The following is a 23,398-nucleotide window of genomic DNA, read 5'->3' as shown; positions in this document are numbered from 1 at the left end:
TTTTGTGTTTAGTTTTGGTGTTTGTTTTTTTTTTTTAACAATATAATGAAGACCTAATTGTAATTAGGCCCCCCACCAAACTATCTGCTATATGGAATGCTATTTTAGTTTGAAGTCACTTGCCTTTAACAAAAGGAAACATCCAAAGGTTAATTCAAAAGTACTGTGGTGGTGTTCTCTCAACCCCCCTGCTGAGAACTTTGTGACAAATAGGAAGAGAAGTTTTATATTTCCAGAAGAAAGCACTATGTTTCAGAGGAAAGGAGATACCTCTCTTCAAAAGGAATGACATGATCTATAATTTCTAGTCCAAGCTTTTCTACTTTAAAGAAAAAGAAAGACAAACAGAATTGCCTACTACTCTTCAAAACCTTTTACTACTGCTCCAGGCACCTGGAAAGTGCAGGCCCTGCCACCTTTAGCTTCACTCTCTCTTAAGTAGTTAAATTAAAAAAATGGTCCCAATATTTCTCTTTTTTTCTCTATAAAATATCACAAGATACAGGTTGATGGTTTTTTTTCTTATTTTCAAAACACGTGGAGGGCATCTCCTTTGGCTTGTGTTGGATGGAAGATCCTGCTGCCCAGTGTTCCTGCAGCCCTACAGTACCAGTCCTTGCTGTTCTTTCACAATTCTCTCCTGCTTGTCTACTCATTTATAAATCTATCAACCCTCCCAGAGGAGGGGGGAAGAAAAGGTGAATCTGCTAAGTAAATTTTGATAGGGAAAAGGATACGGTGTCTTATGAGACTCACGCTGTTAGCTTTTATGGTACCTACGGTACACACAATCTTTTTAAGACATCATGGTCACGTTTCTGTCCTTTTTTTCTGTTTTCTCTGAGCTGCCTAGGCAAGCAGATGTTAGCCTTTGCTGGGACAGTAGGGACAGATAGCTCTGCCATACTTCCAGCTCTTGCAAGACTGGGACAGAGGAATATGCAGCTCTTGGGTCACGGCAAAAGCTGATTTTGCTCATTATCTAAACTAGGGAAGTAAGAAATGAGATCTGACTGTGAGTAGGGTAAATTTTTCCTCCAGTATAAATTCTGAACTATAGGCAGCCAGTGATTTAGGAATTCCTTGTGACAGAGGCCATATCCAGACCATCTTGTTAACGACTACAGATGAGTTTCAGATGACCGGTTGCTCTTCCCGCCAAAGGGCTCTCTTCAGCCTCTCCTTTTGCGCAGGATCTAGCCACATGGCCAAGGTGTCAAATACACAAAGTTTCCGTACAAATCCTGGAAAAAATAATGGCTGTGTGGAAGAGAGAAACCCCAAGTGAGCTCTGGAATGACCACAGTCCAAGCTCAGTAGTTTGACCTGCTGGCTCACAGGCAGGACCACACGTAGCACAAAATCAGCCGAAGCCTGGACTTCAAGGCTGATTTGCAAAAGCTTCTACCTTGAACCAAATACCTTAAAAAGGGTGCTGCTGGCTGCCAGATGTTTTTTATTTCAGAAATAAGTAGCGCCATGGGGGGCTCTGCTGCTCTGTGAGGCTGGTTTATGAGTGCTGAGCTCCTGCCTCTGAGCCCTGCTGGAGGGACTGAGCTGGCAGCCCTCAATGGTGTTAGTCTAGAGCTGTGACTTCTTGTGAAGGGAGAAAGGGCACAGAATTGTTTTTTCCTTCAGCTGAACTAATTCCCACATTTTCCTCTTTTGCATTTCATGTATGGATTTTATTTGTCTTTTGCCAGCATTCAGTTTCCTTTGCTTATCTGCAATGCTGCAGCCTTGAATAACACTGTGTCCTTCCTGGAGATGTTAACTAGAGGTTGCTTTCCCAATTATTGATTTAACGAACAACAACCAGGGTAATATTTGATAGCTGGTTTGTTTGAAAGCAAGAGTGTATCTTGGGGACAGAGAACATTTTATGCATTAGCAGTGCTCTCCCTTTGGGCACAACGTATCTTCTTGTATTTCTGGGTCTTTGTTGTACTGGGGTACAGTAGTGGCAGGAGATGGGCAAGACAAGGTGGGAAGTGAGTGTCAAGTGGCAGGACATCCAGAGCTGTGTGGGAAGGAAGTTAGAGTTGAGCTACAACTGATAATTTGCATTCAGAATTGAGAAATAATTTTTAATTCCTTTTTTTAAAAATTTCTATTCAATATTCTGTTGTAATTACAACCCAAAATGACCATTACTGGTCACCTCTGCTCATTAGCTTTATACATTGGTGTCATCTTCAGCTCTGGGAGTAATGTATTTTAGATGTTTTTGTGACTGGAAGAAGACACTAGTAACTGTAATTCAAAGATAATGAAAAATCAGGTATTAGAAGTAGGTAACTGTGGTGTTTAAAGCAAGTATTGATAAAGAAGTTTGGAGACATGAATTGTGGTCTCCTCTCTGCCTCGTGTTTTCTCTTTGAGCCAGAGGAAGCCAGCGCACTTTTTTGTGATCCTGTGGTTCAACTCAAAAGCGACATCAGAGCCTCCTTGATGTGTTACCCTTGCAGTTGGTGTCCATCATAAATGTTCATTGTCTTTCCCACAGAACAGGATGAGCATATTTTAATACTGGGACTTCTGAATTTCAGTCACTGACTAGGCCAGTGGTAACTGGTCTTACAGTCTGTAGCTGTGCAAAAGCAAGACAGGTCCCACATCATTGATTGACTCTGTTCCTCAAAAGTCTTGTTCAACATTTCTAAATTTAGATCTCCCCAGTAAAGAGAAGACAATTTGCTCTCTGAAGCTGAGAAACTGCCCACAACAATTAAGAAGTGCTGCACCCATTAAGTGATTCTGGTTGCATCTGTTTCTAAGCATGACAAAGCTTCTGCTGATGGCTTCAGTAGCTGATGAGGCAGTGGTATCAAAGGATGGGAAAGCACAGATGTCTGCCCAAGTGATATAACAGACCTAATGTTACGCTTCTGTTAGCCTGATGTCATTCTTTGAGACCATCAGAATGAGCTGATTCCTCCTCATGGATTGGAGCTAAATCTGAAACTCAGTTTGCCCAAGGAGACTTGGGGTCTATCCGTGACAAGAATGGCAGCATCCTGAGATGTTTGTGTCGCCTTGCAGATCACAGTTGTTTTGAATTGCATGTGGCAATTTTATTTCTCCTCAAAGAGCGAGCCAACATTTAAGTGAGCTCAAGTGAAGGGCATTAACTGAGCTTAAGTGAAAAACGTTAATTTTTAACATATAGCACGTCTCAAATTTCCAACTGTGTATGAGTAGGGAGACCTCAAAAGTATAATTTCAAGTTTAGATATCGTCTGGAGAGGGATAAAATGACTGCATTAATGTGCCATTTGGGGCTAGTTTTCTTTACAGAAAATGTGACTGATTGCACAGCTTTTTCTCAGTTATAAACACTTAGAATTGAGCACAGCAATCTGTGTGTATGTGATACGTGTTTCTGTATTTACATACAGCCACAGGGAGGTAGACTTGCTAATACACACATTCATGCTATTCTATACGTAGATATTAACAATATAGAGTATACTTTAAGTACTACCTATGCCATCTGAAGAGAGCTGCATACAATAGAGCTGAGCTTGGAAAAGGTATCAAGGGTAAAAATACACACTGTGGTTAGCGCTTGTGCACTTTCTGGGCATACCAGAAGCACAAACAGTGTGTAAATAGGGAAGAACAGTGTATTGGGGTAATTTTTTTAAATGCAAAACATATTAAATGTTAATCTAAGTTTATTTTCTAATAAATAAGAATCTCAAAAGGAAAGGGAAAAGTTAAGGGTGAATTAAGTTGGATTTTTTTAGTTGATATTTGTTTAATTTTGTGTTATTGCAGAAACTGGAACACAAAGAAGTTTTGGTTGGCTTGTTGTTCCTGGTTTTCCCCTTCATCCCAGCCAGCAACCTCTTCTTCAGGGTGGGATTTGTGGTGGCAGAGCGAGTCCTTTACATGCCGAGGTAACTATTGCAATTGAATTCCTTTCTAATGACACCACCATCCCTACTTTTCTAAAAGCAGGCATGATTGCTTCTTCCCTTTACATTGCAATACTTCAAACATTAGACTGGTAGTGAGTGTGTTCTCTGCCTTTGAGTTTTGGCATGATAGCATGAGAGATTTTATAGCTGGCTGAGAGCAGATTGCTTGTCAGGAGCAAAGCTACCCAAAATCTGGTTTTGGTTTTTGGTTTTTTTTTAAACACAGTTCTTTTGGTGTGCTTGAAACAGCTTAATACGGAGATAAGGTATTGTTTCTTGAAGATTGTCTTCAGAGACTCTTTTTCTTGGTAGCATTATCATCTTAAGTTTTCCAGTGTCCTTACCTTAAGGACAGCAGCTGAAAAAGTAACCTGTCATATTTCTATTGTTGTATTGTTCAGCTTTCCCACTATATTAGGTGGTCATTAAAAGCAAAGGTGACTATTGCTATCTTAAAAGGCTGCTGACTTCAGTTCTGGAATATGCATATGCCCTTCTAACTGTAAGCTATTGATTGCATACACATCTAAGAGTGGAGGATTCGCAGTTTTTGAAGAGGATGAGGAAAGTCCAACCACTTCTCTGTCCCTCAGTTTCTGTGCTGGGATATCCCTCAGCTTCCAGCCTCTAACATTTGTCACTTCAGCAGTCTGAATGCTTAGGATGGTATTTACTCAAGGACAACATTGAAGTGTTAGTTCTGACATCTCTACAGTATCCAGACCAGAGGCTGCAGTGGCAGTCAAAATATATTAATCCAAGATGCACTATATCATTGCTCACTTCACAAAATCAGAAAGTGGTTGAGGTTGGAAAGGACCTCTAGCGATGGTCTGGTTCAAACCGCCTGCTCAAGCAGGGCCAGCTACAACCATTTATCTGGGACTGTATACAGACAGGTTTTGAGTATCTCCAAGGAGGGAGACTCCACAAGCTGTCTGGGCAGCCTCTGCCACTGTGCAGTTTGTTCCAGCCATGAGTACAAATCATCATTCTTGAAATCTGCAAGTCAGAAAGCCCAATTCTTACTCTCAGGTGCAGAGGGGTTATCTCTTAACGGGAACTGCCATTGTGAAGCTGAGTTACTTTGTGATAACTGAAACAATAGTTTTATTCCACAAAACATTGAAATTGTATTCCTCAGAAAACGTGGATCCAAAAACCCTAAGCCAATTGCCTAAAGGTGGTCTTTTGCAAAGCTATATGCATATTCTGATTGCCATTTTTATAAGCACTGTCACAAAAGGGCTGCTCACTGGTGTAAAATTCAAGCTGTATAGGAGCTGTTGAATCTATTACAAGCTTCTTAAGCAGTTAGGCTGTAGCTGTGCTTTGCTACAAACTGACGTGCTTTTTGAGTCAAATCTTGCTGACTTTGTTCACATCACTAGCTTTTGTTTGCTGAGAGTACACCTGAAAGTCTAGTGAGTGAAAACTGTCCCTTGGAGTTGTTTTGCAAATGATATTCTCAACTAATGGATCTTGCTTCATTTCAAATTAACTTGGAAATCAGATTGCTTTAAATTCATGTAACAGAAAATGAGGAAACACATGAAAGCGCAAAGCTATTAAGGAAACAGTCAGCTGAACACAGGGCTGTGTTGAGTGGTTGCATTTCTGAATCTCAAAAGAACAACTGCGGAAAATACTTCAGCTGTCAGCAGTTCCTTGTCCTTCTCCAGATGAGACTGCTGATATAATGAGAGGAGGGGCAATGAAGAAGAAAAAACGATATGTTTGCACAGAGAAAATTAATCAGCGTTAACATGTGTGCATATAGTTTGTATAATGCTTTTCATCTCCCGAGGGCTTTGCAAATATATGACCTACAAAGTAGGTAATTGATAGTTGCTGCTTTCTTTGCAGACAGGAAAACTGAGGCACAGAGATTAAATGGTTTCTCTGGAGTAAGCCTGTGTCAGAGTCCTTGAATCTCATGCTTCTCTCAGATCACTTACATCCTGCTTTGCAGTGTTTGATTTTTGCTCTTAGCCCAGGCTGGCAGGCAACTGTCATGAAAAGCGAAGGCAAACCCTGGCAGTTTGCAGGAGACGTGAGCAGTTCTCACCAAAGTGTCCAAAGAGCACTGAACTCTTGGCTCCAGGTTACCAAGAAATGAGTTCTCTTACATCCTGTAGGTGCAAAATGACAGAAGTGGTAAGGGGGACTTCTGCAAACATTAATGACGATGGCAGAACAAAAGTAATATGAGTTTGATTTCTTTTTTTTTTCTTATTTTTTCCCTCCTTGAGAATGTGGCAGTTTAATACTCAAGGCTTTAGAAAGGACTTGTGTTCTTTATTTAGAACAGCCTTCAGCAGTTTTCTTCTGTTACCTCTTGAAAATGGCTTTTCCTATCCTTTGCCGTTCCTTCTCTAAAACTTAGCACGTCAGAGGTTGTCGTTCAGCTTTATCTAGACAAAAATCCTCATTCAGATGGAGAGAACTCAGTGATCTGTGCTTTTGGACTTATGCTGGAAGGTGCTTTTCTACCTCTGTTTCAAATAATAGCCTTTTATTAGTATTTACGGATGTGACAGTTGCATGTGTGTGTCACAGCCTGAAGTCCTAATTCAGCGTTGCTCAGTAGTTACCTGGGCAAAATGTCAAGCATTTTCTTTTAAATAAAAGTTTAGTAAGGACTCAAGGGTTTATGTAAAATATGTTGTTAATAGAAAGGAACAAGGAATAAGCCTTTTGCTCGGTGTCTAATTATATGGCTAGGCTTTGCTTCTGGGGATTGATGGGTATTTGGAACAATTCCTCTTCTGTCTGCAGCTGTGCCTCAGGGGAGAGGGATATAAGCTAAGTAAAAATGGTTGAATGTTTTATTTAATTGACTCTTGCAAAACAGAAATATTTGGAGATAATATTTCTTGTATTTAGCTTTCATTTCAGGGTTACAAGCACTTATTTGTTTAAGTCAGGCATTGTTAATAACAATATTACTTTGCCATGAAAGAATAATAGGAAAACAGCATTTTCTTTCAACTTTTCATTTTATTTTTGTTTCTGGTTTTGTATTCTTAAGAGGGCAAAACTTGTTTTCAGGAGGACTACGGGTGTGAAATATATGTCTTGGGAGTGGTGGACAGGATACAACTCTATATGCCACGGTTTTCCAAAGAGGCATCACAATAAATAGCTGGATCAGTAAGGGACTCAAACCACTGCAGGGTTTTCCCTCCTCGAAATGTAGATGTAATTATGCTTACTGCGTATCTGCTATTACTGCTCAGAGCTACACGAACAGCCCAATTGTTTGACAATCCAGAAAGACTCTGTGCATCCAGTTATTCTGAGCCATGAATAAGTTGTACTTAAATAGGAGAAGGAGCTCTTTCTTTGTGTTGCCCTTTACCATGCAGAAACTAGAGGCAATACAAACTCTTGGGCCATCTGGGAGCTGCCTACCTTACCGATGCACCATCAGAGGTGGGGTTGCTCTCCCCTCAAGGGATCAGACCTTTTCTGCCAGAGCAATTTCTATGCTTTCCTCATCTGTCACTGCTACCTTGCTAGCAGTGGCTCCTGGCTAGGCTGCTGTATTGTAGCTGGACAACTTAAGCTGTTTTCACAGCCTCATATGAACCAACAAATCAACCAAAACATTGCTGGATGGCTCATTTCCAATTTGTTGAAAGCAATAGGCAATCCAGTGGTACCTGCACCATTTTTACAGCAACTCATTTGAGGTAGATATTGCAATGAGCGGGTTGCAAAGTGCACAGTTACTCTTTCCTAGTACAGGCAATTATGGATTGTTGCCATATTTTTCGCCACCTCTTCACCATACCAAGAGTTGACGTTGCAACCCTAATTGTCAATACTAGAAGATGAGATCACTGCTATATACAGGATGATATTTGCTTTGGCATCTATCTCAAAATCTGTGAGAAAACCATCATCTAGAGAAAAGAGTGCTTCTATTTTTCAGGAACTTAACACATCATGTTAAAGCTTTCCCTGTGCCATAGCAAAGCCAGAACCATATGAATTTTTACCTTCACAAAGAGCATGGTTTTGGTTCTTTGTGTTAATACAATTATTTCAATTAGTGCAATTCTGTACGTTATTATCTTTTGTAACTGGAAAAGAGCCCAAAACCTGGTGGGTAGTACAATAATCTGTAACTTTTATGAATCTGAGTGTTTCTGACCAGAAGTACCCTGTGCTTACACGGCAGCCGCTTGAGGATGGGACTTAGCGGTGCTTCTTTATTCTGAGAGCATGTTATACTCTCTACATTATCTTAATTTTCTTGAAGAGCTGTTGTGTAATGGGTTGATGATCTGTTTTCATTTCTCTTTGCCACCTTTTTCTTTGATGTTGAGGCTACAAGTTCACCAGGAGCTGAATTTCTGTTTACCTTTCAGAATTCCAATGGTATTAAATCAGATCCCAAAAGGGATCATCTGGTTTACAGAGGAAGCTTCTCTTTTCAATTGTAGTCAAACTCTGACCTCAGTGAGGTCAACAATGAAAGTCCCATTGACTCCATGGAGCCAGTTTATCTGCTCCCTAATCTCAATTCAGCAACGTAATTAAGCTTTTTGCCCGCTTTCAAGTTAAATCCACAATTCATTTGGGAATTAGATATGGAATCCAGGTTATACCTGTTCCATTTACATTTTAAAATTAATTATTTCAATACCTTACTTTATTCCTGCTCTTTTTGTGAGGGACATGGAGCAGATGAACTTCAGAAGGAGCAAACTGGATTATGTTCCCTGTCATTTGGCCATGGACCTGAGGGCACTGGGAAGGGACTAGGAGAGCATTATGTGATGGCAATGGGCCAGCCCCAGCCTGATCTCTCTTCACTGTGAGAGGTGCCTGTCCCTGCTCCAGAGGGTTGATTTGAGCAGCAGTCTGCAAAATGGCTTGTGGCTGCAGGCAAGGAAGTTGGGACCTTGGCTGAGGCAAGCGACTCCAGTTCTTCTTCGTCATCTGTTAAAAGGGATAATAGCTGCACTCTGCCGTTTGAAAGAGGGCAGAGAGAATTCTCATTCATTAATGAGAATTAACTTCTTGTAGAGAGGCTAAACACTGCAAGGAGCTACTGTTTGGATGTTTATCCAAACTTAAGCTCCTAGTTTTTGAAGGCTTGCCCCACTCTATTAAAATCTTTAAGGGGAAATCAAAGAAGCCATCTTCTGCTAATGCAAGCAAGAGATATTGAGATACTAGTGCCATATATTTTGGCAAAAGATGATAAAGATGTAGGAATAAAAGCTGAAATGATTGTGCAAAGCTGAAAAAGATTAGCTCATGGCACGTTTTGTCTAGACTGCAGTCTTGCATTATTTTAACTAAATTTAAAACATGCTTTTGAGAAACATGTTGCTTTTTGGCCATGTACAATCAATTCAGGAAAAAGCTAAATTTGTGTGGAGTATGAGCGTTAATGGCTATACTGGAGAGATTTTTTTTGTTTCGTTGTGATATATTGGGTTAAAGGAAAACCTTCAAATGCATTTATTCTGCTTTTGAAAGTAATACAGACATGTCAGGATATTGCTTTTAAAAATAGTAATTAGTTTTATGTCATCTTGTGGAAGTAATCTACTTTCTCATGTTGATTAAAAGAGAAATTCCTAAGTGCAAGGGATCATGTTGCCCTTAAGAAGATGCCCCGTGAAATTTAATAGAAAATAGTTTCTTACATGAAGTTTTTGGAGACTTGCAATGGAATTGAATGGGAAATTATGTCCCTACTATAGAATTCCAAAAGTTATATTATGGTATTTTAATTAAAACTGGAGCATAAGAGTCCCTTCCCCAGTAAGGTCTGTAGGATTTAGGGAAATTTCTATGGAATCCACATGGAATTATATCAGATATTTCATTTCAGATGCTCTCTTTCTTTACTGCATATAGTAATCAAAAGCCTGAAAAGTTTTTGCATTACCTGTAAATACTTCAGATAGGAATCTGTTGGGAGTGAAATCTTGGACTGAAACACTCTAATGAGCTGAATTTTTGTATCATGTGTCTTATTGGAACGAAGGGAAGGGGAATGTGTCCAGATGTTAAATAGCTATTTGAAGGTTAGCAGAATCATTCATTTCTAGTCTGTATTTTCTCTCTAATAAGGAATCTCTAATTACATCATGTTTTGTCTAAAGGACCACATTGCTAGTGGGGGTAAATCATTTTGATGACTTAGCTGATCATGTCTAAGTGTCTTTAATTTAGGCCTGCACAGTTTTTAATTTAGAGCCAAGGACAAAGTGTAACACTAACTCATAAGGTAACTCTCCAAATTAGATGTATTCTGCCAGTGTTTATGGTTCTCTGCATCTTTGCTTTATAACTTAAAGACCTTATTCCAGGCAAAGGCCTCTTAATTCTGGTGAAAATTTGACATTGTATTCAACAGGCTCAGTAGTAAGTTAAGTGTGCTGCCAGTTACTTGGTTGTCACACTGATATTTCTGAGCTGTGAGGCTTGTTTTTTCCAACAGGATTTATTTTATGTGATAAATATTATACCTTGATGGTGTTTCTGAAATCTTTTAAAACCTCTAGTAACCAAGAAAAAAAGAAGATGTTCATTCAATGTCATCATTACTGGGAGACAGGCAATTTAAACAGCATTTGTCCCCTTGTCCTCAAAACTCAGTACCAGTGAAGAAGCAGAGATGCATAGTGAATGCTGCTGGCTGTCCATGTGTCACAGAGACACATCCTCCTTGCTTTTGGATGTTTAGTCCAAAAATGTGACAGTTCCAACAGATTTTTTCCCTCCTAGTCTCAACTGGTCGAGCAAGTTTCAATACCACATTATCCCATGGAAAATAGGACATTTTAATTAATCTATAACTTTGCCAAGGTGTGTTGACTACAGTGAAACTTTGGATGAGAATAGTTGGAAACAAAAGACTTCTCCAACTCCAGACAGAGTTTATGGTTAAGAGGACATAGATAACAGAAATTGATGCTGGGATGGATGTGGCCCAGAATGGCATCTTTGGCAGAGATGCTCATCTGAGAGTTGGGAGGGCCATCAAGGTCCATCTGCCACACATCAGCATTTTCCCAGGATTACTAGTGTTGGATCTATGTCCTGATGGATCACTCGGTAGTGGAAGTTTGATTCAGACCTGATCTAGGCCCATACTTGCACTCCTGTCAAATTGGCCAGCCATTAACTTGCTGAATTTAGACTGACCTTGTACTTGCTGCGAGAGAAAATCTTGATCCAGCAGTAAGCTTGGCAGTACAAAGTAAACTTCTCAAAGTTTATGGAATACCTTTGGACCAGGCTATTCCAGATCAGCATTTGGAATTTTGATGGATTTGGATGACTGGAGAATTTTGAGGGCCCCAAATCTGGTGCACTACAAGTGTGCTCACTTAGTGGATCTTCAGCTCTCAACCTGTCCTGATGGTTTGAATCTGAGTGAGCATGGTTGCAAGGAGTGCCGTGACGTTGGAGTTTCTGGCTGTTCTGGGTGAACTGGTTGCAAACCAACATGCACGTACAAATAAACTATTTTTCCAGATGAAAACCTTATTTTAAAGTCTAGATTTTAGCCTGGCACAAAACAGCTCCAGCCTTGGAAAACTTGATATTTTTCATAAAGCAGCATTGTTGCTCCTCTGTCAGCACTTCTCATCATGGAGCTCTGTGCCTGAGAGTGCCTTTTGGGGCAAAAAGAGCAACCTCTAGCCATGCTTACTTTTGCCAGTGCTCCCTTCCACATCTGACTGCTGGGTAGTGAGGCAGGAGCAGCACACATTGCATGCCAAATCCACTTTTTTGCAATCAATTACTCCCCATTAGAGAAGTGTGAGTGGATCTGATGAGTGTAACAGGGACAGAAACGCCTTTTCCCCCTGCAGCAACAGCCCTGGCGGCAAGCTGCATTTCAGCTCTTCCTCTCAAGTGTATTTCCTCAGCTCAGGCTGCAGAGCTGGAGTGGCTTGGACTGGAAGCACAAAAAGCCTGTCGTGCCAGGTAACATATTTGTGGAACTGAGGCTAGGAAGCTTGTGGGGAACTGTAAAACCAAGAGAATCAAATGTTTGTGTTCAGCATTTGGACTTGGCAACAGACACAGTCTTTCTCAGGGCTGCGCTTCCCACTCTCTGAAGGGCAGCAGCAGACTATGCACTTGCTTTAAGTCATGCAAGCAAGGGTTAAACTTACTTCAGAGCTGCTTGAAAGTGCGGGTTAGTTTTTATGAAGGGAAAGGGAGTCATCTTAAATAAGTGCTGGAAATCAAGAAGGAGGTTTGCAGCCCAAAAAGAGCCTCCGGGGTGAAATGTCAAAGCCAAGCACATTTTCTGGTCTCAGTATAGTTTTGAGATAATCCCTTTTGTTGCATTAGCAGCCCCTGTACAAGGCAGTATTTCTTCCATGCTTTGACAGGCTGCTTATAGGCAACTCTTTTCCTAACTGATATGCATGTGTGTATACATCTGGATTCTTATCTAGGCTGAGCTCTGAAATCTAGAATAACTGCTTTAATGAAACCAATAGATTTACTCAAAGTTTTCATGTGTGTAGTTGAGACTAAATCAGTTTTTAAAAAGCCCCACAACTGCTTCACAAGATTTGATATCCCTGAAGTAACCACTGAAAAGTGTGAGGGAGGCATCTTTTCTGCATATTTCTCTCACCCTGAGCTTACAGCCCTACCTGGGTGAGTTAGAAAAGGCTGGGACTGCAGTGCTAGTGTCCAGGAAGGTTCCCTCTTGTGCGGTGCCTACAAACTGCAGCTCTCAGCCTGCTCAGCCGACGCACTTCTACGTGGAATGGAAACCTGTGCTGTGCAAAGCTGCAACTCAGAAAATACAGCAAGATACGTGACTAGAACATACCTCGATTTTCAGCAGCCTTCTGCAGCAGTAGATCTCCAAGCAGTTTCTGGAGGGGGTAAGATGGTTTCTGGTGCAGGCAGATTGCTGCAGCAGAACGTCCTGATAATCTCAGGCTGTGGTACCAACCAACACATGTCTTTGATTAGGTACAATCACCAAGAACCAAACCTGGCTAAGCTGTTCCTGACTTTTTACTAAATGTGAGAAATCTGATCCATAAAGGAGGAGAGGAGCTGTGTGTAAGAACCATCAGTAACAGCCTTGCCTTTGGAAAGGAGCCATATTGGCCAAAGGAAAGATTGAATTTGGGATCTAAATATCTGAGAAGTGTTTGCAAATACTAAGTATCTGCTGGTTTGGCTCTTGTTTTAATCAGGCCATACATGTAATGCACTATGGGAAACGGGGTCTGTGTGCCGCTTCATTCCCATCTGCTTGTGCCTCCTCTCACTTCACTTCCTTGCAGGTGGAATAGTATTAACAAACCACAAAAATTATAGATGAAAATCTGTCATTGCACAGCCCCCTGCATGCAGTCTGATGGAAACACATGGCAATGGCACTGAGGGTTTGCCTGCCAGGTGCAGCCCTACCCTTGCTGCAATTCAAGATGTGCCTAAGGTACCACTTTAGTACTGCAGGAGTCCGAAACACAAGGAATCGTGAAGCCTTTGACTTGTTAGTCCATTTGCTGAGCTCTTCTACAACATCATTGCATTTCTGAAGCCATGGGTTCTGCCCTTAAAGAGATGCTTGTTGTTAGCCCTTGGAAAACCTATTACCATGTTAATCTGTAAGGGTGTTCCTCAGGTCCTGCTTCACATCTGACCACAGGGACCAAGCTGGTGTGGACTCTGCACAGTGAGAAACAATTGTTGTATCAGATTGTTGCTTATCCTACTGCAGGGGAAAAAAGAAAAAAGCCTAGCAGTTTTACCAGTGGAAAATTAACTTAAAAAAAATAATAGTGGATATGGGATTTTGCTTGTTTGCTGTTGTTTTCTTTTCACTACAAAATATTTCAGAAAAGTGCTTGCATGAGCAGGGATGACAATGCCAAGAGAAAAGCACTTCAGGAGAAATGGTCTCTTCTCCTCCCCTCTCAAGGAAATGATAGAGTTCACAAAAAAGCAACCCAAACCATAACCCCACAGGATCAATACATATGCAGATAGCCGTGATTTAGTACTTTTAAGTTTTTCAAGTGGCAAATAGGTCTTTGATGAAAGGTCCTTTTGAGAGGTTAACATTTTTTTTTTCCTGTAAATGTGAGTAGAACTTGATTTCCTGGCGAGCCAGCACTAGCATTTGGTATAGAGTCAAATCTCCTTCACTCTGAGAAGAAAAGATAAAGTATTTGGGTCTGGCAGAGTTAATTGCAAAGAAAGTGTCTTAGAGTCACTAGGTGAGTTACTTTAATTAGATAAGTGCAGTCTCACCAGTGTGGGCTCTTCCCACCACAGCAATGCTGCCCAAGCTGCTTCTGACTCGATACAACTCAGTGCAGCTTCAGATGGCTTATCTGAAGCCTCATGAGGTTGGGAAGAAGGGAAATGGGAAGAACTTGCATCCCATGGGTGCCAGGACTGTGGGGGAGCTTTCCAGGTAGAGCAACCATTGGGATATGTTGCTGATGCAACAATTTCATCTTAGCAAGCTTTACTGTTTCAAAACTTCATAGTCTCATTAGTACTTATGGTACTAAAGCTAATTTCTGTGCTGGGGTAGTTGAGTCTAGTGTCAAACAAGTGTGTTGTACAGTTTGAGTGATTATGTGATTTTAGGACTAGGAAATAATAGTAATATAATTATGGCTTTTTAAGAGATGCTTAATGCATTAGTGTGGATGCTTTTGTTTTGTTTAGAGCAGATCTGGAGAAGGAGTCTGGATTTGCCTTGATTTCACTGTAATTATTTGGCCCTAAGGTAGAAATGTGAGGAGAGGTGCAAGACTTACTAAGGATAATATCTTTGGGTATGTTGCAGGGAGTTGTTGTTTTGCAGTTTGTGGCATGAAATTATAAATGCACACGCTTTCCTGGTGGCAAAGGACACATGAGTGCTTTCTGTGCTTTGGGAGACCTTGGCCTACAAAAGACCTGCAGCCAGGAATGTAACCTCTGCTCTCAGCCAAGGAATGGACTTTAAATGACCATGGAATGAATAAGGCCATGTAAAAAAAAGCCTCTTCACCCTATGTCTGCACCAAAAGATATCTGACAAGATAAAATGGGCATGTCGTTCCCACCCTTTTCTTGATGATCTGTGGCAAGAAATTGTCTGGAGTATTAAGCCAAACTCACCAGTCTGTGAAAATAAAAGTATTTGCCTACTTTATGCTTTCTGATCCTTTTCCTTCCTTTTGGATTCCTACACACTTTATAGTGCAAATATAGTGACCATAGATTAGTTTGGCTCTAATTGTGGCACAACTACAACTCCATCCTGACACTGTCGCAATTATCTCTGTCTTACTAAAGTGTAAATGATGTTTCAACCCTGCACTCTTTAGTATCATTCCTTTAACCTTACCCTTAACAGCTTTGCATTTTGGGATTCTGATACATTAGCTGCATGGCATCCATTTGAGAACCCATTCCCTTTACTGCCAAATCCTGTAGTCTGGCTGCTTTGCTGAATGTGGATGAAGACTCTGCCTTTGGGTTACTTACCTGTCCGTCTCTTAGGGATTCCTATGAGCTTTCTGGCAAGATACCTTGCTTTTCTTCGCATACTCCCTTGTGTTGTGGGTAGGCCCCTGAGCTGTAGCTTTGGTATCTTGTTTGCCAGCCCTCTGTCAGCAGAGAAAATCACTTTATTGCCATGTTTCAGATTCCTACTCTGTAAGGAGTAGGAATACAAAGTGCTTTGGGAGCCCTCAGTGGAAAATGCCATGCTCCATACCTGCACTATGTCATTGCCAGTGCAGCTGGGATTGGAGCTGCAGTCTAAGATGGGCCCTTATTCCTCTCTAGCAGCCAATGTCTCTTTGTTACTGTCATGGCAGTGCACTGCAGGTATTCAAGAATAACCCCTGGAAGCAGCAGCTTTCCAGTGGCATTACAGTGTAAGCTGTAATGCAGTGGTGGCTGTGCCCTGGACAAGCAGACTGAGTGCTGGTGCTAAGGCAGAAATTCCCAAAAGCTGGGGCAGGATTTGACATAAATACCAAGACATTGACGTTTTACATTTTTTGTTTTCTGGACACATTCACAATTCTGTTACAGAAAGCCTGTTCTTGAAAATGTGAAGGTGTAGGGAAATTCCTTTGCAAATGGCCTTATGCTAAAACAATTAAATAATGTTTATGTCAGATAATTAATTCCAAGGGAAGGATGAAATTGCTGAAAAGCAAAATAATAGAGTGGAAACAGTCTACCACTTTTTGAGGCATTTCTTATTGGAAAAAGAAGGCTTATTACTGAGATTAGCTTTTCAGAGATGTTAAAGTAGGGTTCAGTAGCTATAAAGGCTGGATTGTTTGGCACCAGGATCTTGGTTTGTAACTCTAAATGTCTGCATGCATTTAATGTAGGTGCAATAAACATGTGTGCAAGGCAATTAATTCATGGAAAAAAGCAGTGCAAGTGTCATAAGAAACATGTGGCAGCAAAATGCAGACATAGTTAAGTGAAAATGAAAATTATGCCTTCTAAAAAAGTGAGAGCACTCTAAAACAACAATGAAGAAGTTTTGATATGATGCTGTCTTTGGATTTACCCCCGTGTCTACACCTGTCTCCTATGTGGCAGCTCTACCATGCCACTGACAGCACCACTCCCTGGTGCCGATCAGTAAGTACTACAGAGGTACTTTTTTTCCCTCACTGAAAGCAAGAATTATTGTCCCTCTCCATCCTCAGGAAACCCAGGCAATAGCAATGTCCTCTTAAAAGGGCAGGGAAACTGTGCCAAGAAGCACCCTTACAACTCCTCAAAGGTGGGATCTTCTTCTGATTTCCAGATTGACTTTCACTCGATCACATGCTTGCACATAAGGTCACTCCGATAGGGAGATTGTGTTGGTTTTTCTTCCACTGTAACAGACCCACAGGGAAGTTGCTCTGATGTCTTGGTACAGACCAGGAAAGCCTGTAGCCCTCCAGCTAGAGCACAGGCAGGTATAATGAGCTGTCTGTCTCCAGCCTGCCAGTGTTCAAGTGTGGGATTCAGATGAGGTTCAAAGTGTGACAGTGTCTGGAGAGGGCTGCTGTTGTCCCTGTGTATTGGTGATCCCCAAGTATTATTTCAGATTCTTCTGCTCCCTTTTTTTCCTTCAGGAGTTGCTGCCTGAACCAAGATAGCATTTAAGTCTAAAACTAAATCAGGTGCTAAGTAGCTGTGATGAAGAGTTCTAGATAAGCTAATGAAATTCCTTGAGCAATAGGAATTGAAATGCCTTTTTTTAAATGCCAACTAGTATTAACCCTGCTAAGTACAGCAACTGAAAGCACTCCATTTCTAACTCAGAGGGACATCACTGGAAGAATTAGCATAACCCTTGAATTAAGGTAAATAATGACTGAATTGATTTAGAGTTAAAAAGAAATAAGACTTCGGTTCACAATGGGGAAGTTCACAGGAAATGCCTCAGTAATTATACTGGGAGGCTGGGTGCTGGAGAAGACCAAGTGTGGTTTTGTGGAAAGGCAGCAAGGGAGCTCTGCTAGCACATCTCAGCTGTTCTGGAGCAGGGACTAGAAGGGACAGGCTGGCCCTGATGTTGACATGCAAGACCCAGGCAGGGACTCCTGCCTTTTGATGCGGCCTTTGTCATCCACCCCTGCTGCAATGTTGGCTACAACACTCTCTCTCCTGTCTCAGCTTCGCAATTTGTAAACTAGAATTAATAGCGGCCACCACTGGGGTTGTTTAGAAGTTTCCCAGTGTTAAAATGCTTCTTTCACTTCAGTGCTGCTCCAGTAGTGCTCAGTATTACTGTTATTACACGGTACTTTCTTAGCTTGCTGTTCAGAAAAGCAGCTGCCTTCTGTGGGCTGGTGTAAGCTACCATTATGCTGGGTGGTATTATGTACGCTACTGTACTTCTGGCATCCGGGTCTGTCATTTAGATTAATTGGAAAATTGTGTAGTGACTTGAAGAAAACTACTGTTGAATTGGAGTTTGTTAGCCCGGAAAATATAATTAGTCCAAAACCCGCTGTGATTGTGTAATAAATGTATTAGTGAATGGTCTTGCATATAAACCAGAGAACTGGGATGTAACTTTTGATACCTTTTCCTTTCTCTTTTTTTTTTTTCCAGTATGGGTTACTGCATCCTTTTTGTCCATGGTCTAAAAAAACTGTCTACATGGTTAAAGAAGTGGAGAATTACAGCTCTGACCCTCTTTGCTTTACTGCTGCTGCTGTTCTCTTGGAAGACAGTGAAACAGAATGAAATCTGGCTGTCACGAGAATCCCTTTTCAGGTATGAGTGACCACGGGAGAACACTTGCATTTTTGTGTTGTTTAAAATAAGTTTGTTACATGGAATAGTTTTCTTTAGCATGAGTCCTGCTATTGATGCACTGCTGTGATTAACATTTTGATTATTATAAAATAACACCCACTTTCTGGTTTTTGGCAGCTGTGCAAAAACTGGTGTCAGCACTTTATGTGCTTATGCACAGCCTTTGGTTCTGGCACTCACATTTTTGAGGCGCACTGTTATTAAATAATTTCAGTGCTGTAGGTTTACCAATAATGTAACACTTTCTTTTTTAAAGACATGGCAAAAGTTTGTAACAACCCTCCAGAACACCACAGTAATGCTATTGGATATATTGAATTTTCTTTAGCGATGTTCTTAATGACAAAAATGAAATGCCATGAAGTGCCAAACTTAATGTACCATATTTCATTTTATTTGATTACTCTTTGCCAAACAGCTCTCTTTACAACCTCATTTATATCTTTTTTTTTTTTTTTTGCACTGAAACAGACTGTTTCATTTTGTGTTTTGCTAGCAAATGTATTGCATTTGCCTCCAGCTGCTTTCAGCAGTTGTCTAATTGTGAAATAATTGCAGAAACGCAGGTGATCTGCACACGGGTTGCTTAGCTTTATTTTCTAACTTATTGGCCAGAGCAGAGTTTAATTTACACGGCACTAAGGAATATGAAATTATTTTTTATGTGTACCCTTCGGTCTTCAGGAAACACTATTGAAGTGACTGGAGCTCTGTTAGTGGGATTTTTTCCCAAAAAAATCTGGAATAGAGGTTTCTTTGCTCCAACGTGATTCATTGCCTGCCTCCGTGAAATGTTGTTTGCAGTTCAAACCACAGCAGCCATGGTGACCAGCCTGGGCTTGTGCAGCGCTCCTCACAAAGCGGAGCTCCAGCCCAAACCCTTCTGGCTAACGGTGACTGCTCAGAGGAGACAGACACCATTCCAAGTTGGACAACTCTCTTGTTGAAAGGGAAGTGGGGAGGTAGTAATTCCAGGCATCATCTGGTATTGTGTTGCATATGGTTGGGGTTACCAGTGTTTAAGAATGGTGAAGTCAAACTGGAGCGGATGACAGGAAGACATCTTCTCCTAAGGAGCACTCTTGGGATGATAGGAGCTGCCAGGGAGTCTGTCACAGAAGAGAAGGATAAGGTTATGTCTGCTTAGTTGGATGCGAATGGACTTCTGTCCATTCTGCTTCCATTCAAAGCAGAGTGTGAACATCTACAAGCCAGCTTCATTTCAGAAACCGTGGCACTGCTTCAGTGCAGCACTGAGGTGGAGCTAATACGCCTCAAGGTAGGGATTTTGGTGTTGCCTGGGATGATATGCAGGCCTCGGTGGCTTGGGTCAAGCTAGCTCTCTCTTCAACTCAAGTCTTTTGGGGACAATTCCAGGAGAGAGACCTGCCCTGGGCTTTTGAGAAGAAGGCAAAACACAGGTGTGCTTCTGCTGGGTCACCTTGTATGAGGGCTTGCCCCTGAGAGCAATCAGCAGCAGATGCCTAGGAAAGCAATGTAAAAACAGGGCCAGCAGCAGTGATGCTTCTCTCCAGTCCTTTCCCAGCTTGCAGTAATCTTCAGTTTAAATATTTCCTGAGTCAGAAATCACTTGCTTTTTTTTTTTTTTTTCTTTTAACAGCCACTGATGGACTTTTCTTCCATTAATGTCTCTGACTGCTTTTTCGAATCTATTTATAGTTTTGGCTTCTGCAGCATCCTGTGTGCCGGGCTCTGTTGTTAAATTACACAGTGTGCACACTGAGATTTTGTTTCTGCATGCTGTGAGCCCTCTGCCTGATAATCTTATTTCATGTCCCCCAGTTCTGGTGTGCTGTACGAGCAGTGAGTAACAATTTCACCTTGTCACTTATCTCCTGCCTTCCATGTCTTTACTTTCATGTCCTCACCCAAGACTGCCTCTTTTTCATACTGGGGTCTGATGGTTTTGAACTTCTCTCATATGGAAGCCATTCTGCATTTCCTGCTCATGAGTCTTTGCTGGATGCTTTCAAACTCTCATCTGTCCTTTTGAGAAGGACACCAGAACCACCTTTCCAGAGATAAGTGCAGTACAGTAATGTAGGACTGCTTTTAGGGTTTTATTTTCTTCTACTAATTGCTGATCTTCCACTTGCCTCTTGTGACCTCCCCTCAGCACTCGGTGATATTTTCAGAGCACTGTCCACACAAACTCCAAGGTAGCTATTGTGACTGGAAATTGTGATTTCCATTCTACAAATTTCTATTCTATTTCCATTCTATTGTGTCTCTAAATTGTGATTTATAGACATCAATCTATGTGTATATTTAGAGTGTGTGTGTGTATACATACTCTCTCATACTTGTCCCTGTACTAGAATTACATTTCGACTACCATCTTCTTGCCCAACTTTTAATACAGTGAGATCCTTCTGCGACAATTTGTAGTTAGCCTTAATTCCTGCAGCGTGATTCACATTGGTGTCCTCAGCAAATGCTGTGTGCCCTCTCTTCAAGATCCTTTGTGAACAAGTGAAGCAGCTCAGCTGCAACTGCATGTCTCTTGGGAACCTTGTTTACAGTTTTCTCCAATTATAAAAACTGTTCACATACTCCTGCTCTTGGCTTGCTGACTTTCAGCTAGGTATTGATCCAGGAGAGGATCTTCCCTCTTACTCCATGATACCTTTAAGAAATTGAAAGTCTTTAGTGAGAGATTTTATCAAAAGCCTTTTTGGACATTTAAGTGCAGAGCATTGGTGTATGTGATTCTGACTTGAATGGACTATATTTGGATTTTCATATAAACTTTCCATAGTTTCATTACCATGTACCTGTCGAGTCTATCAAATAACAACAGATCTGCTCAACTAACTTTTTTTTGCAGACTACAAGGTTAATTCTTCTCTGATGGATTGTAGTTATCCAAAAGTTTGCTAGAACTAGTCTTTGTTATGGTTTTCCCCAAATTACCTGGAGAGGAAATCAGAATTACTGATCTGTGGCCTAGCAGATCCCTCCCCTGAAGCCAAATGACTTCATGTTCATCACTTCCCATTTCTCTAGTGCTGGCCTCATTTAAATGATAGGCTGCATACCGCAGCTGATAGCGGCTTCATGTTTGATTTCCCTTGAATCCATGCTATCAGGCCCAATGGATTTATAAGTGTTCTTGGTGTTCATTTGTGTTAAAGCCCATTTTAACTGCCGCTTCAGTTTGAGACAGTGCTTCAGACTTTCCCGTGTAAGGAAGGGTTCCCTTGTGGCAACCTCCTTCAGCTCCCCTGTAGTGAGCACTGGTGCAGATAATCCATTTAGCTTTTCTGCTGTGGCCTTTTCTTCTTCAAGCCTACTTCTAGACCTTCATCATCTATTTGCCTTAGGGGATCTTTCGCAGGTTTCCTTTATCTGATGTATCCCATTATTATCTTTGATGGCTTTAGCAAGTTTTTCCTTAAATCTCTATTGGTCTGCCTAATTATGGTTTATGTTTAACTTGCTGAAGTTTATACTCTTTTCCTTTTTCCCTTTTGTAGCTATGATGTTCACTTTTTAAAGGATGTTTTTCATTTCTTATAACCTCCTTTACTATGCTATTTAACAATATTGGCCTTTTAGTTATCCGTTTAAGATCTTTTTTTGATAGATATCACACATCACTCGTGAGTCTGTAATACAGTAGAACTCTTCTTGCTGATTGGAAGGAAATGCAAAAGAAGAATAATGTAGTAAGAACACAATATCATCCCAGGAGTGGGAGATTTCTGGGGCAGAAGGAGGCGGCTATATATATAGGCTGATGAGGAGAGGAGGGAGAAGCGGATGGAGGCATGTGCAGCAGCAATAAATTGCAAAGGACAGGGCAGGAGGAGGAGATATGGAGCAGTAAAGAAGTATGAGGGAAAGTAATAAGGAAACAGAGCAAATCTATAGATGTGGGAAAGGGGACATAAATCAACCTACTTGATAGTTTCTCTGTGTATTGAATTATTTTGGATTTTTTTAAAAGAAGCATGTGCTGGGGACTCTATACTCCCATTCCTCGTTCTTCAGTCTCTTTTCTCCAGTTGCTGTTTTAATTAATTACTGCTTCTTCCTTCTTCTGAACTTTTTTCCCTCTTCATCTCTACTTTCCGTTCCTATGTTTGCTTGAATGTATTTCTTCAGGGTCGATCTGTTTCAGTTGCCTTGGCTGAGACCCGTTCTGTTAAACACACTTTCTCTATGCCTGTCCAGGAGACGTCTGTGTACTCAGCATGTTACCATTTTATGCTTGTACTCCATTTTGCCCCATTCTCAAGCCTTACCCCACTTTGACATTATGTGGCAGCATCTAGACCATCTCTAGACCATCTTGAGTCTCAGTCTCCAGCTCAGGAGACTAGTTTTCTGGATGCAGAAATCCCACCAGGTCATGGCTGAAGGGAACAATGTGGGGGAGGAGGATGCTGTCTGAGGAAGTGATGCATTGACACACAGGGGCACAAGCATATGTGCAAGGACTGAGAAGCAAATGAACCACAAGAAGTGGCCAAATCTGTAGATCTAGATATCTGAGACATGTTATTCCAATGGGTATCTAGAAGTCTCAAACAGTTTGTCTTGCTGTATTGGCAGGTGGTTAGGGAGGGCTTACTTGTTAAATATTTAAGGAACTACCCTATGTAGAGTGAATGCACAGGCCAGGAAGTCAGACTCCAGCCGCAGTCAGTGTTAATGTCTGAAGCCAGGGAGAGGGAGGTGAAGGCTGTGGGCTAACCTCTGCATCCGCTGTACCGAACTTTTCAAGGTTTGTCAAGCTGCCATGTTTCCTGTTGCTCCTGGAAAGCATCTGTGAGCACTGCCCACGTTTGTGACAGTCCCTGGAAACGCAGTTTTAACCAGCATAAAAGTGGCTCTTTCTTAGTCAGCAGCTTTCCCTCCCAACCCAGGTCTGCTGACTTCAGTAATTTGCAAAGACCAACCCAGCCCCAGAGGTGGCATTTACTGCTGTGTTATTTTTGTTAATTCTGAAAGCTAGCTCAGCTGAGAGCAAGTCCTGCTGCATTTTATGCATCGTCTACAGAACAGTTTAATATAGCACAACATTGATATCTGTGAAATCGATACAAGGGTGTTTGTGTCATCCAGAGAATAATTTCCTGGAGAGAACCTTTATTGATGATAATGATTCCCAAAGCAAGGAAGACCCCTTAGGTCTCCCAGGGCTCCTGCTG

General features: G+C 41.3%; 1 protein-coding gene across 1 annotated transcript in view; it reads left to right on the top strand.

Moving 5' to 3' along the window:
* Positions 1–23,398, top strand: part of TMTC1 (transmembrane O-mannosyltransferase targeting cadherins 1) — a 151,044-nt gene that overhangs the window by 82,147 nt on the left and 45,499 nt on the right. Inside the window, exons 9-10 of the mRNA XM_062010316.1 lie at positions 3,781–3,902; positions 18,015–18,179. Of these exons, the coding sequence (XP_061866300.1) occupies positions 3,781–3,902; positions 18,015–18,179 (287 nt within the window). The remainder of the gene's footprint in view (positions 1–3,780; positions 3,903–18,014; positions 18,180–23,398) is intronic.

The sequence above is a fragment of the Colius striatus genome, chromosome 1, assembly GCF_028858725.1.
Source record: "Colius striatus isolate bColStr4 chromosome 1, bColStr4.1.hap1, whole genome shotgun sequence".
In the NCBI taxonomy this organism is placed as follows: domain Eukaryota; kingdom Metazoa; phylum Chordata; class Aves; order Coliiformes; family Coliidae; genus Colius; species Colius striatus.
Note: the sequence above shows the minus strand (reverse complement) of the source record. Positions and strands in the feature narration are given on the sequence as shown.